Source organism: Palaemon carinicauda, chromosome 10 (assembly GCF_036898095.1).
Source record: "Palaemon carinicauda isolate YSFRI2023 chromosome 10, ASM3689809v2, whole genome shotgun sequence".
NCBI lineage: Eukaryota > Metazoa > Arthropoda > Malacostraca > Decapoda > Palaemonidae > Palaemon > Palaemon carinicauda.
In genome coordinates, this window is record NC_090734.1 from 66,822,127 (window position 1) to 66,837,693 (window position 15,567).

The window sequence follows — 15,567 nt, forward strand, 5'->3', positions numbered from 1 at the left end:
CAACCAACTATTCGTGTCGATGTATGCTTCACCAACTTGGGAGAGTGGTCCTGTGCCCAGATTTGTATTGCGGGACCCGCTATTCTTGCGACGTTGATCATAAAACCAGCTAAGCTGAGGTTAAAGGGAGGATAGCAAGACTTCGCCAACCTGCATCTGAAGTGTTTACGGTCGACCTCTTGCACCATAGAATACAAGGGGAGGCATACATCCTAGGAAGTATACTTTGTAAAGTCCTTCATTGATTTTTATTTATCCCTGGATGCTTGCAAGAAACTTGGTCTTGTGCCAGAAATGTTTCCTAACCACGCCCCCTTCACGGACTTTGCCCCCTCAGCAGTAGGTGCAACCCTTACATTAGCTGAAGCAACTGATCAACCTGTGAGACCGTCGGCCATCCCTTTTCCCCCTAGTGAGGAGAATATTACCAGATTAGAAAACTGGTTATTAGCCCATTTTTCAAGTACGACTTTCAACACCGAGAGAGAACCTATCCTGGTAATGGATGGGGAACCCCACCGTATCCACTTATTACCTGACGCAGTTCCTTACGCCTGCCACACACCTGCGTCAGTACCTAAGCACTGGGAAAAGGAGGTGAGAGCCCAGTTGGAGGAGGATGTCAAGAGAGGGGTCTTACAAAGAGCTCCCCCTGGAGAACCAACAGAATGGTGTTCACGTATGGTGGTCGTGGCCAAGAAAACGGGGCAACCAAGACGTTCGGTCGATTACCAAAATCTCAATGCAAGTTGTAGAAGGGAGATGCACCATACCCCTACGCCCTTTGATATGGTATCCAGCATTCCCCTTTGCTCAAACAAGACTGTGGCCGATGCCTATTGGGGATTTCACCAGGTAAAACTGGACAAGGAAAGCATACCCCTAACCACAGTCATCACACCTTCGGGCAGGTACCAATACCATAGGACACCAATGGGACATTGCTCTGCCTCCGACGCATATATACGCCGTTTCGATGATGCCATTGAAGAAGTACCCAGGAAGTTTAAGTGTGTGGACGACACACTTCTGTATGATTCGAGCGTAGAAAGCACCTTTTGGCATGTGTATGACTTCCTCGCAGTCTGTGCCTACAAAGGCTTCACTTTGAAACCAGAAAAATTCAAGTTCTGCAAGAAAGAAGTCGAGTTCGTTGGATTCAACGTCGGTTGGGACTCTTACAAGCCTTCAGAAGATTATTTATCTGCTATCAATAGTTTTTCTGTGCCCCTAAAGCCCACAATATCTGACATCAGGTCATGGTATGGTTTTGTCAATCTTCCTGAAAACAGCGCCCATCATGACCCACTTTAGAGACCTGCTGAAGAAGTCCTTTGACAAACAGGTCTATTGGGATGAGCACCTTCAGGAAAAGTTTTGTCAAGTGCAAGACATCGTCTGCAAGTTGGCCAAGGACGGCCTCACCTACTAAAATAAGCTGCGGCCGACTGTTGCAGTCACTGACTGGAGTAAGGAGGGGGTGGGCTTCGTCATCCTCCAACAATATTGCAGTTGTTCCTCCGTCGAAACCCCCTTCTGTTCTAAAGATGGTTAGAGAATAGCTCTTTGTGGCAGTCAGTTCCTCACGCCCGCCGAGTCTGGGTATGCAGCTGTGGAGGGGGAAGCCCTTTCAGTGGCCTGGTGCTTAAAAAAGGCATGGTTATTCTTATTGGGCTGCCCGAACTTAACCATTGTCACGGACCACCACCCCTTTAGTCAAGTTACTAGGCAATAGAAGTCTCGGCGATATTACCAAGGAGAAAACCTTATTGTATAATTTCAACGTTAAATACCTACCAGGCAAGAGAAATCATGCTGCTGACTTCCTCTCTCGTTTTCCTAGCCTAAGGACGGCGCCAGATAGACAGGATGCGAGCTTCAACGAAGAATTAGCGATTGCTATGGTGTCAGCAATCACAGAAAACCTACAGTGCACTATAGACGAGAAAACCGTTGAAGAGGCAGCCCTGGATGACCCAGCATATCAGCTACTAGTCACTCGAGTGACTGCAGGGGACTGGAACCCGAAGAAATCTCAAGAAATAGCTTGTTTGAGACCCTTCTACGGCATCAGAGAACGTCTCTCTATATCTGGTAACCTGGTCACATACTGCTTCAACGACAACTGCATCCGCCTTGTAATTCCCGAAGGGCTCCGCTATCAGATAACTGCCAACCTCCATGCTGGACATCAAGGTCTAGATACAATGTTGAGGAGAGCGAGATATTCAGTCTATTGGCCGGGCATCAAGGGTGACCTCCAGTATCATCGTTCACGATGTACATCGTACGACGCCCACGCACCATCACTTCCTGCCGAAGTCATGAAAATGACCCCTGCCCCAGAGTATCCGTTCCAACAGACTGTCATGGACCTGTTTCAGCTCGAGGGACACATGTATATGGCATATTGTGACAGGCTTACAGGCTCGCTAGAAATAGCCCACTTCCCCAATGGCACCTCATCTGCAAAGGTCATGATCAAAACATATTTCTTACTGTATTTACTAACATCCTTACTTTTAATTAGACTACCTTTTTGTAAATATACCATACTCATCTTGTAGTAAATATAATGATCAATCTTCCCATATGAAATAGTCCATGTTGGAGGGTTGAGGGTTCTTACTCCTGGAAGTCTATTTTCTGTTACATTTTCAGTCCATTCCTCAGGTTTGTGTGCATCAAGGATTCTGAGTGCTTTATCACATAGAGCTCCAGAAATCATAAAATCTTAAATTCTTATGCTCCCTAAATATCTGTTTGCTTCTAAAGTAATCTCAAAACTTGAAAATAATCCCCAACCTTCCCATAAGCCTTTAATACTATTAAGACCCATGAATCTATAAAAAGCTTCATGAATTGTGTCATAGTTAAAACCAATAGGAATATTTTCCATTTTTGGTTGAATCTGGGAATGTGCCAGAACAAGAGAGTAAAGTGTTACTGTTGTCTTTCATACAAGCCAAATCTTCTGCCAGTACAAATTAATTGTCTGTAATTACACTGGACAAAGAAGAATGGTTAGAGGAATCCGAAGTCATGAACAGAATTGTCCATATTTAGACAAGCACAGGTCATCATCGGTGTCTTGAGTTCCCATTTGATCCATGGGTATAGACAATATTAAGTGTACTCATTAATTTTTTAGGGAGAGGGAAAAGGTAATAATAATAATGAAAAAAGCGAAAAATTCTAAAGAACAACCAATTAGGCTTTAATGGAATTAATTTCTAAACCAATGACACCTGCGAGATCTGACTCCCAAATGTCCGTTACTTACTCCACCTTGAAGGGGTGGTACCACTATAAGAGTGGCTCAAGTGTATGCAAAACTTATTTGATGGGACCAAGAGCCTTTCAAGAATACCATCATCCCCACTTTAGTCATAATGGCATGCAAATCAGACAGAACCTCTATGAAACCGGCCCACCTCTGTAATCCCAGGGCCAAATCTGAGCACGAAAACAGTTTTGCGCACCAGTATAGGATTACTGATACTCCTATGGCCCAAACATTATCGGGTAGTTGGCAAGACCGCCACAGTTCCCACAATTGGTTTAGAAAAAAAAAAAAAAAAAAAAAAAACTACAATCCTGGATATGGTATAGGCCTACCCTCCAAAAAAATCTAGACAGTGAAAAGGGTAAGAAAGTTTTGACAGCAAGATTGGAGACAGTTGATAAATATGAACGAGGATGAAGCAATTATAGGAAATAGAAATACGATGAGAGAAATTTAGAGTCAAATTGAGGAAAAAAAATTATTTCCAGTTAGAGAGCCCTATTGTTCATCACAAGTCTTCACCACGGAATAAAGGCCAATGAATAAATCCATGCGTTATCTTGTTAAGTGAATGGACGAAACTCTAGAGATTGTCAATGAATATAAATACAAAGGACAGGCAGTGTTTCCCTAGAATATGAGACCAAAACTGAAAGAAGGATAAGTATGGGATGGAGAGCTTTTGGAAAACAAAATGATAGATTTTAATAGATAAAGCAGGAATGCAGGACTGAAAATGAAAATGCGTGAAACAAAGATAATGTTCAATGAAAATGGTGGGACAACAAATAAAGGTTACAGACAAACCTCTAGCTTGTTAATGAATGTACGTACTTAGGGCAGACAGTAAGCGTTTCCCAAGGACATGAGACCAAAATTAAAAGAAGGATAAGTATAGGATTATGAATGTAAAATGCCACTTTTTCTAAAAAGAAAAGTTTTTAATCAGATGGTCCTACCAGTAATAACTTATGCATAAGAAACTTGGAGCCCTTACTGAAGCCTTAGACCATGTGCTAGTTATAACTCTAAGAGCTATGGAAAGAACAATGATGGGATTAACACCAAGTAACAGAAAAAGAACAACATGGATACAAGAGCAAACTAAAAAAGATGCTATTCTAACAATGCATAAGAAAAAGAAAAGGTCATGGGTAGAACAAATAATGAGAAAGACAGATAATAGATGGACATTAAGAATAACAGAATGGGTCCGTTGAGATTGTAAATGAAGCAGGGGGCGAAGAGAATATGATGGATTGATGAACTAAGAAATTATAAAGTCTAACATAAGAAATGAATACAAATTAATAATTCACAATGATACAGAAAAATTGACAAATTATTTCTCACATGACCTTTGAGGAGAGTTGTCGCTTGCATAACGGAGATGAGAGCGGCGGCGGAGGAGGAGGTTACCACTTGGAAGGGGAATTTCCATTTAAAAGTATTTCTATAAAAATAACAGTTCTCTCTCTCTCTCTCTCTCTCTCTCTCTCTCTCTCTCTCTCTCTCTCTCTCTCTCTCTTGAACAACATTCACTATTAGTAACTGAATTTCTTAATTTACGATTTATGGACACTTGGTCATCCTTTTTTTTTACTCTTTTTACGTTCAATTTCGATAAAGAACCTTTGTAGATATGATTTCTTTTGTCTTTTCTTTAAAATGGTATGAAAATTATCTAATTGTAAAAATCACATGAACAGTGTGAACACTAATTGTGTGGCATTTGGGCTCCATGTAACGGATTTTGTGATAGTCTCTATATAAAAAAAAAATTGCTCACAGACCGATAAAAGTAACCCGATTTGAATCTTTATGCTCGCACTTTACCAGGGTAACCATTTATTTACTTTTTCTTGAAGAATTTGTGGGAAAGATATTTATGTCAGTATCTCCTAAAATGCAACAACACTATTTTCTCTACGTTTCTCAGGAAAAGAATGTTATTTTCTTCTTTTCTTGGTGGTATCCTAAATAGATGTTTGTTACACGTTTCCCTAACTTACATTTATCGTATTTCTTTGTCTGCTTGTGTATATAGCCTACTTACAATTCTCATGTTATGATTATTCTAAAGTATGCAAATGTTTCAGAAATGATAACTATATAGGCCTATGCCCAAAGTATAAAATTTACCCGTAAAATAAGCAGGGAGAATATATTATGCTAGCACTGTTTTACTCATGTGCGCCCATTTGGTACATATAGCATATATATTTCTGGATTAGAGGGAATGGACACACCACTGCTTAGTATATAACCGTGAAACATGAGGATTGTTTTTATGATCCTCAGTGGTTAGGAAAATTACAGTTCAAAACCAATAGTTATGTATAATGAAGTATATTCAACCAATCTCTCTATGAAATTGTCAAAGAAAAATTGATAGCACTTTTTAATAATGATCTATTTTTTTCTTTTTTTTCATTCTAACATGAAACGATGGGATATTTCTTAACCTTCAAACTGTATATTCACTTTTGGAAAAAGAAACAAAAAACTTTCACATGAAAAAATAGTCACCTTTGAAAGTGCCTTCAATACTTTGATGAAATAATATAAATAAAAATCAATAAATCTAAGATTATTTCAAATGTACAACTTTCTGAGGATAGAATCCTCTTTCAAAACCTTTTTTTTAATTAAATAAACAATTCGAGAGACAAAAATGTAGTGGGAGTGTGAAGTTACTCCAAAACAACAATATTTTAATTGGGCTGAGTCGAGCATGTGGGCTACTCATGACCTCTGCTTGGAATTTTGGAAATTCAAATTATTACATTTTTGGCTAGGAATACATGGATATTTTGAGTTTCAAACAGTTTTTTTTTTTTTTTTAATTAAAATCCCATGTTAGGTTTATCTTACATTTACGCTAGCCCACCTTGTCCCTTACACAACCTATTCTGACCAGGGTACCTATTTATTTCCTTTACTTCAAAAATTTGGAGGTTATACATCTATGTAAGTACACCATAAATGTCAAGAGTATAGTTTTCTTTCATTTACTGTGAAAGAGAATGTAAATTCTCCTGTGTTAAAAAATAAAGGTTTGCTTCACGTTTCTCTAAGTTATTCATTATATTTCCTTATCTGCCGGCTATATACTGTATGTACTTATAATTCTCCAGTTATGGTTATGCTGAAAGATGGATATACTGTCATTTGCTACCTAAATATGCCCAAAGCATAAAATTTACCAAGAAAATACACAGACGAGATTACATTATGCTAGCACTGTCTTTCTCAGGTGTGGGCATTTGGTACAAACCAAATAAATATATTTCTATATCTGAGTGAAGGAGCTCACCACTACATAAGAAATAACCCTTAAATATGATGAATGTGTTCCTATGATCCCCAGTTTTGAAGTAAATTACCACTAGAACCCATACTACTGCATAAAGAATATATTTAACAGATTTCTAGAAAAAAAATGAATCTATTTCTTTACAAAAGTCTGCTTGTTTATATATTTTCTATTTTGATGTCATGGATATGCGGAAAGATGTATAAAGTATCAGAAGTGTTATCCATACATGCAACATTTGCCAGAAAAGTAAGTAGAGGAGAATATATCATGCCTGCAATGTCTTACTCATGTGTGGGCATTTGGTACTTGCAGCTAACCACTACCTAGTAAATCCTGAAATATGATGAATATGTCCTTATGATCTCAATGGTGAGGTAAAGTACCGTTAAAACCTCATACTTGCGTATACTAAAATATAATCAACCAATCTCTACAAAAAGAAGCCCGATTTCTTAAAACGAAATGTTCATAGAAAGCTTCCTACTTTCTTGAATATTCATCGATTTTTGTCATTCAAACATGATAAGATATGGAATTTTATAGCATGCAATCTGTAAAGTTACTTTTTGATAATAATAAAAAAAAATATCCATATGAAAAATAGCCAACTTTGAAAGTAGCTTCAACATTTGAATTATTAATTAATATTGTACATATGAAATAAATTAAGAAAGCTAAGAAAATCTCCCATGTACAAAAAGAAATGTAACATTGGGTTCCCAAAGTCAATCTCCAAACCCAAGCTCCCAGAGGAGAAACATGTCCCGTGCCACAGTACAAGGTCAACTTTAACCAGCAGCTGGGGAGAGGCCATCTCTAGTAAAATACGGTTTATTCAACACAACTATACATGGGTCTTTACAGTACAATACAAAATATAAAAATATTGAATATTGGCTTTATAGATGTAGCTTATTCAATAGAATATATAACATTAAGTCTCATTTAATAATTTACATCAGTTTGTATATACCTGTATGTGAAATAAAAAATAATCATTTTGAAAACAGATGAAAAGCGTGAAGTAGAACTATTATAAACACTTGAATGAAAAACCATTCTAGGCTAGTTTCCTCCATTTCTCCCAGCTGCACATCTAAATGGTCCCATATTATGAAAGAATTCAATAGTATTTCAGCTTTTAAAAGATAATTATGTAAAGAATGAAGGGCAACTGTTAATAAATGAATACGGCAAGTGAAGGATCCAACATATTGAATTAGGGCAAAAGAGTATATCAAATTTACAAAAGTATATCAAATTATCAAAAGTATATCAAATTAAAACTAATACTTATACCATAAAACGTAGTAAAATGAAATATAAACTTAATAAAACCTCAGATATTCCTAAGTGGGAAATCACCAAAGGTCTACGGGCCAACCAAGGGAAAGGCCCGTGCCAACAACAAGTGTTGGCTTTAATACCCCAATAACAACATCACCAAAGGAAACTGGACCTAGCGGATGGCTCTCAAACATGACAGCATATTTGCTACTCAAGCGCAGACACAGACGAGGATGAACTAAATCATCCTCAGCACTAAAAACAAAGCAGATCATAATTTTTTATTCTGAAGCGTAGGCAGAATCAGCAGATAGTAATGTAATTTAGCAGTTATAGACAAGGTGTGATCATTCATATTTGTTAAATATCAAAAGGGAAAAATATGCAAATGTCGGTGGTATACAAATGCTTAAGTGATGTTGCCGACCCAAGCATTGCTATCTTCCTATTAAGAGTGTTTCTCAGAGGGTAATGTGTCATCTGCTAGCCTATGGATGCATTGGATATACTGAGATGGGTTTCTAACGAGTTTAGAACTTCTGGGTCTCCCTTTACTCACTGAGTCAGAGCTTGTACATTGATACACTGGTCCTAAGGTATGGAAGAGGAAATTTTCTCGAAATATCCTGTTAATCTGGATTTCTTATTCTAACAAGAAAGTCCCAGGAAACAACACAGATTTGGACCTCTATAAAATTAAGAATAATATCTAAAGAAAAAATAAGCTTTGCAACGCTAAGAGCTTCCGGCTTATATCAAGGAATGATAAAGGATTTTCATGATATAAACAGAATATACTTGCAATAATGTTTTGAAAAGTAATGTCATTTACAACCAATAATTATGATTCTTGATAATTCTTTCCCTTAAAGATTTACGAAATTAAAATCATATAAACAAAAAAATATATATTCCCTATCACACAATACATATAATATGTTCTCATGAATTATACGTACAGTTTACTTTTGAACTGTATGAATCTCAAATAATGATAAAAAGTTACATAATAAAAATGCAGCTACTTACCCATTTGCCTTTTTAAGGTCATTGATGAATTCCTGGGACTGCATATGCCTAGCTTCTGAATTTTTAGTAACTTTTTCAAGGGTTGTCACAAGATCTTGCACGCGAGCTTTGAGTTGTCTCTCTCGGCGTAGAGCCTCCATAATTTCTGGAGAGGAGGAATCTACACCACTGTCACCTTCACCTTCGGTTTCCTATAGAAAATAAAATAATAATACAATATAATGATTACTGAACTGCTTGGAATCCCTAATAAATGAAAGAATTTTGAATATTTTATTAATAGCAATTTTAGCAATTTTTATGCAAAATCTTTTTAAGTAGTGATTATATGCAAAAATCGTATAAAATTCTTTAGACTTCCCTTTTCTTTATAAAAGAAGCAAAAAGTAGTCACCTGTTCACCATTTGGACGAGCAATGGAAAGCTCAGATCGAAGATGATCAATTGTAGCACAATATGCTGCTGCCTGCGCTTCATATGTTCCAACACGTAATTCCAACCCAGCCTTCTCACGCTCCAACAAGTATACCTAGGATAAGTAGGAAAAGATACGAGGGCCTTTTTAAAATAACAATACATTATGGTTGATCCAAGCCATGACAAAATGGATATTTGTGTGGGGACAAATGGACACGGTCAAACTATGACAAATATTTCTGGTTTATTGCATTATGTCGAGGAATGATCAAGCTTTCACATGACGTAAACAGTATATATTTGCAATGCTTAAAAGTGTGTAAAAATGAATAAAACGTGAAAAGTATAGAGAACAAAGCTATCTATCTATCTACCATGACACATCTCCCAATTTAGAGGGATAATCGACATAGTAAAAGGAAAAAGGTTTTTTTTTTTTCTCCTCTTCGTTCCTCCTGGACTGATGAGGGATTCAGCCGAGTTTGGTTGGTACTGCTAGGGTGCCACCACCACAATGAAGCTTCATATGCTGAAAGCCCTACTGCTGCTACCTAAGTGGTCGCCAAAGGGAGCAGCAGGGCTTATCAGAACAGTGTCACAATCACTCGCCATTCATTTCTAACTCTAGCACGTTATTTTGCCTTTCTCACTCCTATCCTCCTATCACCCAGAGCATTCTTCACTTTATCCGTCCACACAACCATTGGCCTTCCTCTTGTACTTCTTCCATCAACTCTTGCATTCATCACCTTCTTCAGCAGACAACTATTTTTCATTCTCTCTAAATGACCAAACAACCTTCTCTAGCTGCTAATTAATTTCTTATACACATTCTCACCCTCACTACTTCATTCCTAATCCTATCTAATTGAAAAACTCTTCAGACACTTCATCTTGAACACAATAAATTTCTGGTTCTCCATCACTTTCCTCCCCCAGAACTCCAATCCATACATCACAATTGGTACACTTATTTTCTCATACAAAACTCTCTTTACATTCATTCTTTACCCTATATTCATACAAAACGCTCTTTACATACATTCTTAACCCTCCATTCTTTACCCCCTCTTCACTGCTCCAAATACTTTCCATCCTTCATTCATTCTCTGACATACATCTGCTTCCACTCCACAATTTGCCGCAACATCAGACCCCAATTACTTGAACGGATCTACTTACTCAAGTAACTAACCATTCAACTTGACATTCAATCTAGCACCACCCTCCCTTCTCGTGCATCTCATAACCTTACTCTTACCCACATTAACTCTCAACGTCCCTTTCGTCACACACCCTTCCAAACTGTCACTAATCGACCCAGCTTTTCCTCCGAGTCTACAACCAACACAGTATCATCTGCAAAGAACAACTGATTCACCTCCCACTCATGATCACTCTCATCTATCAGTTTCAATACTTGATCAAGAACTGGAGCATTCGCCTCTCTTACAACTCAATCAACAAACAAATTGAGCAATCATGGCAATATCACATATCCTTGACTCAGCCCCCTCTCACTGGAAACCACTCACTAACTTTATTTCCTATCCCAACACATGCTTTACTGCCTGTGTATAAACTCTTCACTGCTTGCAATAACCTTCCACCCATTCCAAATAAAATCCTCATATTCCATACTGCTTCCTAGCAATTCTATCATAATCTTTCGACAGACCCATACATGCAACATACACCTCCTTACCTTTAGCTAAATATTTCTTGCATATCTGCCTAACTGTATAAAATGATCTATACATCCCTACCTCCCCTAAAACCACTCTGCACTTCTTAGACTGCATCCTCTGTTTTATCCTTAATCCTCTTAATTAACACTCTACCATACACTTTTTCACCCACACTCAACAAACTAATACCCTTACAATTACAACACTCGTGCACATCTCCTTTACCTTTATATAGCACAACAGTACACGGACACACCTAGTCCACTGGTACCATCAACAACATAAAACATATATTACACAATCTCACCAACCATTCAAGTACAGTCACTTCCCTTACTTCTTTTAACATATCAGCCCTTGCACCATCAATAACAAGGGCTTTACCCATTCTTGTTTCATCTAGTGCTCTCTTTACTTCCTCTCTTGTAACTGCTCTCTCATTCTAATCTCTCTCTCAATCTCATCTCCCATCACTGTCACTCCAACACCTGCAACAGCAATTAAATCTGCCTCCCTATTATCTTCAACATTCAGCAACCTTTCAAGATATTCAGCCCACATTTTCCTTGCCTCAACCTCTTTTAACAACCTTCCATTTTCATCTTTCACTGTCTCTTCCTTTCTCGATCCACGCTTCCTTACTCTCTTCACTTCTTTCCAAAACTTCTTCGTACTTCTTCATACAAACGACCCAATCCCTGACCCCTCCTCCTGTCAGCCACCCTCCTTGCCTCAGCTACCCTGCGTTTTGCTTCCACATTTTTTTCTCTATATCTCTCATAATTCTCTACACTAATACTCTGCAACTATTCTTAAAAATGCCCTCTTGTCTCTTCCACTTTAATCTTCACCCCTTCATTCCACCATTCACTACTCTTTCTCATGCCACCTCCAGCAATTCTCTTGCCACACACATTACTTGAAAGCCCAACAAGATTTTCTTTAACTAACTTCCACTCCTCCTCTAGATCACCAGTTTTTCTTACTTTCACCTCGTCATATGCCACTTCCAACCTTTCATGATATTCACTTCTTACCTCTGTGTTTTTCAACTCCTTAACCTTCACTACCTCCCCTTCACATTCCCCCATTCTATTTCTCCATTCTTTTCCTACAACTAATTTTCCTTCAAACAAAAAATAATCAGACATACCGTTAGCCATACCCCTAAACACATGCACATCTTTCAATCTTCCAAATATCCTTCTTGTTATCAATACATAATCCATTAATGCCCTTCTACCATTCTTTCCCATTTATACTTGTTTATATTTTTCTTTTTGAAAAAAACTACAACTTATCACCATCTCTTGCTCAACACACATATCTATCAGCTTCTCACAACTCTCATTTTTACCTGGTATGCCATACTTCCTAATGACACCTTCTACCTCTCCAACATCCACTCTGGCATTTTGGTCACCCATTACAACTACATAATTCCTTCTACTCAGTCCTTCTACACACCTAGTTAATTCTTTTCGCTTTTCTACATTTTTCTCACAACCTGCTTCATACGCAATAGCAAAAGCCCAAGAATCCCTGTTCAACCTAACCCTTACATTAACCTAGATGATGACACCTTCCATTCCACTAATTCATCTGTCATTTATTCACTCAGCAATATAGCCACACCCTGTCTTGCTCCTCCCCTTTCAATCCCAGACACTCTCCCTGTCACTTCACCAAACCACTTCCCCCTTCCCTTATATCTATGTCTCTAACAAGGCAAATAATTTCATTATTCTATTCCAAAATATACTTCCATATAAGAAATTATAAGAATTGTGTTAAAGGACTTCATTCCAAAAGCAAATTATTGTAGAAATGGCCGATCTCTCACGATGTAATAATGATTTGAATGTAAATTTAATTGATAGTAAGCCATGATTGATAACAAAATGCAAACTTCAAATATATATATATATATATATATATATATATATATATATATATATATATATATATATATATATATATATATAAACAACAACTGTCGGACAAAGGCCTTAAAAATGTCAACTCATGTCTAGGATTTGGCTAATTTTCATCACCATGCTTGCTAGTGAGGCTTGGTATTGGGGGGAGATTTTCATCTGATCACTCACAGCAAACAAGCCTAGTATACGCTTATACGCTTCCATGGCAATGCACCTTCATTAATTGGCAGGTCATACAAAAGAGGTATTCAATGATTAAACAATCAATGTCTCCTTTCGGGATATCAGTTTTATTGCTCAAGTGAAAGCATGTTGCAATCTACAAAAACCTCTGACATGTCATTGTCCTTATGAAGATGGGTATATTGCATATAGCAGATAATGTATTGACAAACTGTCTTGCAATGATAGCTTCTAAATAACCCCCTAAAGGAAAATGAAGCCTAGCTACAGTACAATATCATTTGCAATCAATGGCCACCATGAATAGAGGAATGAAGGTGGCATACTTGCAAGGTTTCATCTTGCATAGTTATTTGTTCTGATAAGAAGTTGAATCCTAATAAAATTCAAAAATATGATTGTAAGTAGGTCAACGACCATGGCTCTTCAACATCCAGATCTCAGCATTGATAATGTTTCTTTAACTTTGTATGATTCTTTTAAAAATTTTAGGTGTGATTTTCGACAGCAAATTTACTTTTGAGAAACACATTAGGTCGGTGTCTTCTTCTATTGCACAAAACATTAGCTTATTGAGAAAGTCTCTTAAGATTTTTGATGATCAATTTATTCTGAAGAAGTGTTTTCATTCTTTCATTTTACCTTGTTTCGAGTATTGTTCTCCTGTCTGGTCTTCAGCTGATGATTATCATCTGAATTTGCTGGGCAGGAACTTACAGTCTATTAAGTTTCTTATTCCTAATCTTTGACATCGTCGTTCAATTAGTTCATTATGCATGTTGGATAAGATTTTTCATAATTCTGACCATCCTTTACATTCAGATCTTCCCAGACAGTTCCATCATGAGGCTCAGTACTACACAGTAATCTAGAAGTTTAATTAGAGCAATGACCAAGTTATGGGATGATCTTCCTAATCAAGCAGTTGAATCAGTAGAATTTCAAAAGTTCAAACTTGCAGCAAATGTTTTAATGTTGAACAGTCATACATAAGTCCTTTTATAGTTTATATATCGAATATATGTTTAAATGTTGTTAATGTTTTTGGAATATTTTATTCTATTTTTTCATTACTTCTCATATCCTTTATTTATTTCCTTATTTCTTTTCCTCACTAGGCTATTATTCCCTGTTGGAGCCCTTGGTCTTATAGTATCTTACTTTTCAAACTAGGGTTATAGCTTACCTAGTAATAATAATAATAATAATAATAATAATAATAATAATAATAAAGAAGTAGTGTAAAACAGCCGGATAAAATCCAGTGCCGAAGTCTGGCATGCCAGATTTCCCTGTATCACAGGAGTACCTGAAAAATGGCAATGCCAAGGAAGGAGAAGGGTCAGTAAAGCAGCCAGCCTCATTGTCTTCCCGATCAACTGACTCGTGGACACATGGCATTATAGCTCCTCTCACTTTCCCTCTCTCGCTACACTGTTTGACTCTATTGTTGCGTCTTTCCTGGGGGCATATACGACCCTCAATCCTCCCATATCTGATGGGAAGAGGCGGGTCGAGATTATCTTGCCCCTCTTTAGTCGAGTCCTCATCGCATTCATACTTACAGGGTAGGTCCATATTGGACTCCTACTTCCTTCTCTTTTGTGAAAGTCCAGATCGCGTTGGAATCATTACCGAACAGCAATATTTGACACGGTCTCGCTGCCTTTACTGTAGAAAGAGTTGCTCTATCCATCCACCAAACCCTTTGTTCTCCATCTTGGTTAAGAAAACACTGCCTCCAGCAACCAAGAAACAGGTTTGAGCGGGTTAGGAGGGGTTCTGTGGGAAAGCCTATGCAAGCAATATCAGCTTGTGCTTCCATCCCCCATCAAAAGCTTTGAGTAATTCTTCCCCCAAATACCCAAGACTCCCTGATACCAAATCTGGCAATTGCCTCCTTCGTAAAACCAGTTTACAAGCTGATGATGGCTCCTCAACATCTGCCTCATAATTTTCACTGAAAAGCATTGCCTGAAAATTACTTGGTTGAATCTTTTCAACATGCTTCACCGTTATTTTTATTTGTTCAGCCCCTTCTTTTGCTATTTTGTGCCTAAAAAAATTTAAACACTTATCAGAACTATCTGCAATGGTTATTCATCATGACAAAATGCACTAGCACTCTGTGAACGCCATCAGTAGGCCATAAGAAAAAGGAGAGGAGTCGAGTTATTACGTGTTCTGTTTTAATGTGATATTTCGTGAACGATGATTGTTTATGTAGCATATTGTGGCTTAGAGAATATATATAGTTTAATATGACTGCTGCTGACACGTTATAGACACAGTAAAAGCTCGCAAGATACTGGCTGTTTGCTTGACCCGTCCTGTGCAATTGCTGTTATTATCCATTTTCTGAGCAAGTTTTCTATCAGGGCTAACATATCACTCAGATGCAAATTTCATTTTCGCTGG

The 15,567-nt window shown here is 37.5% G+C and overlaps 1 protein-coding gene across 1 annotated transcript in view; it reads right to left on the reverse strand.

Annotated features, from left to right (window-relative positions):
* LOC137648625 (colorectal mutant cancer protein) overlaps positions 1–15,567 on the reverse strand; it is a 369,887-nt gene that overhangs the window by 64,774 nt on the left and 289,546 nt on the right. The window contains exons 10-11 of the mRNA XM_068381565.1: positions 9,316–9,450; positions 8,922–9,112 (exon numbers count right to left, since the gene is read on the reverse strand). Coding sequence (XP_068237666.1) covers positions 8,922–9,112; positions 9,316–9,450 — 326 coding nt within the window. The remainder of the gene's footprint in view (positions 1–8,921; positions 9,113–9,315; positions 9,451–15,567) is intronic.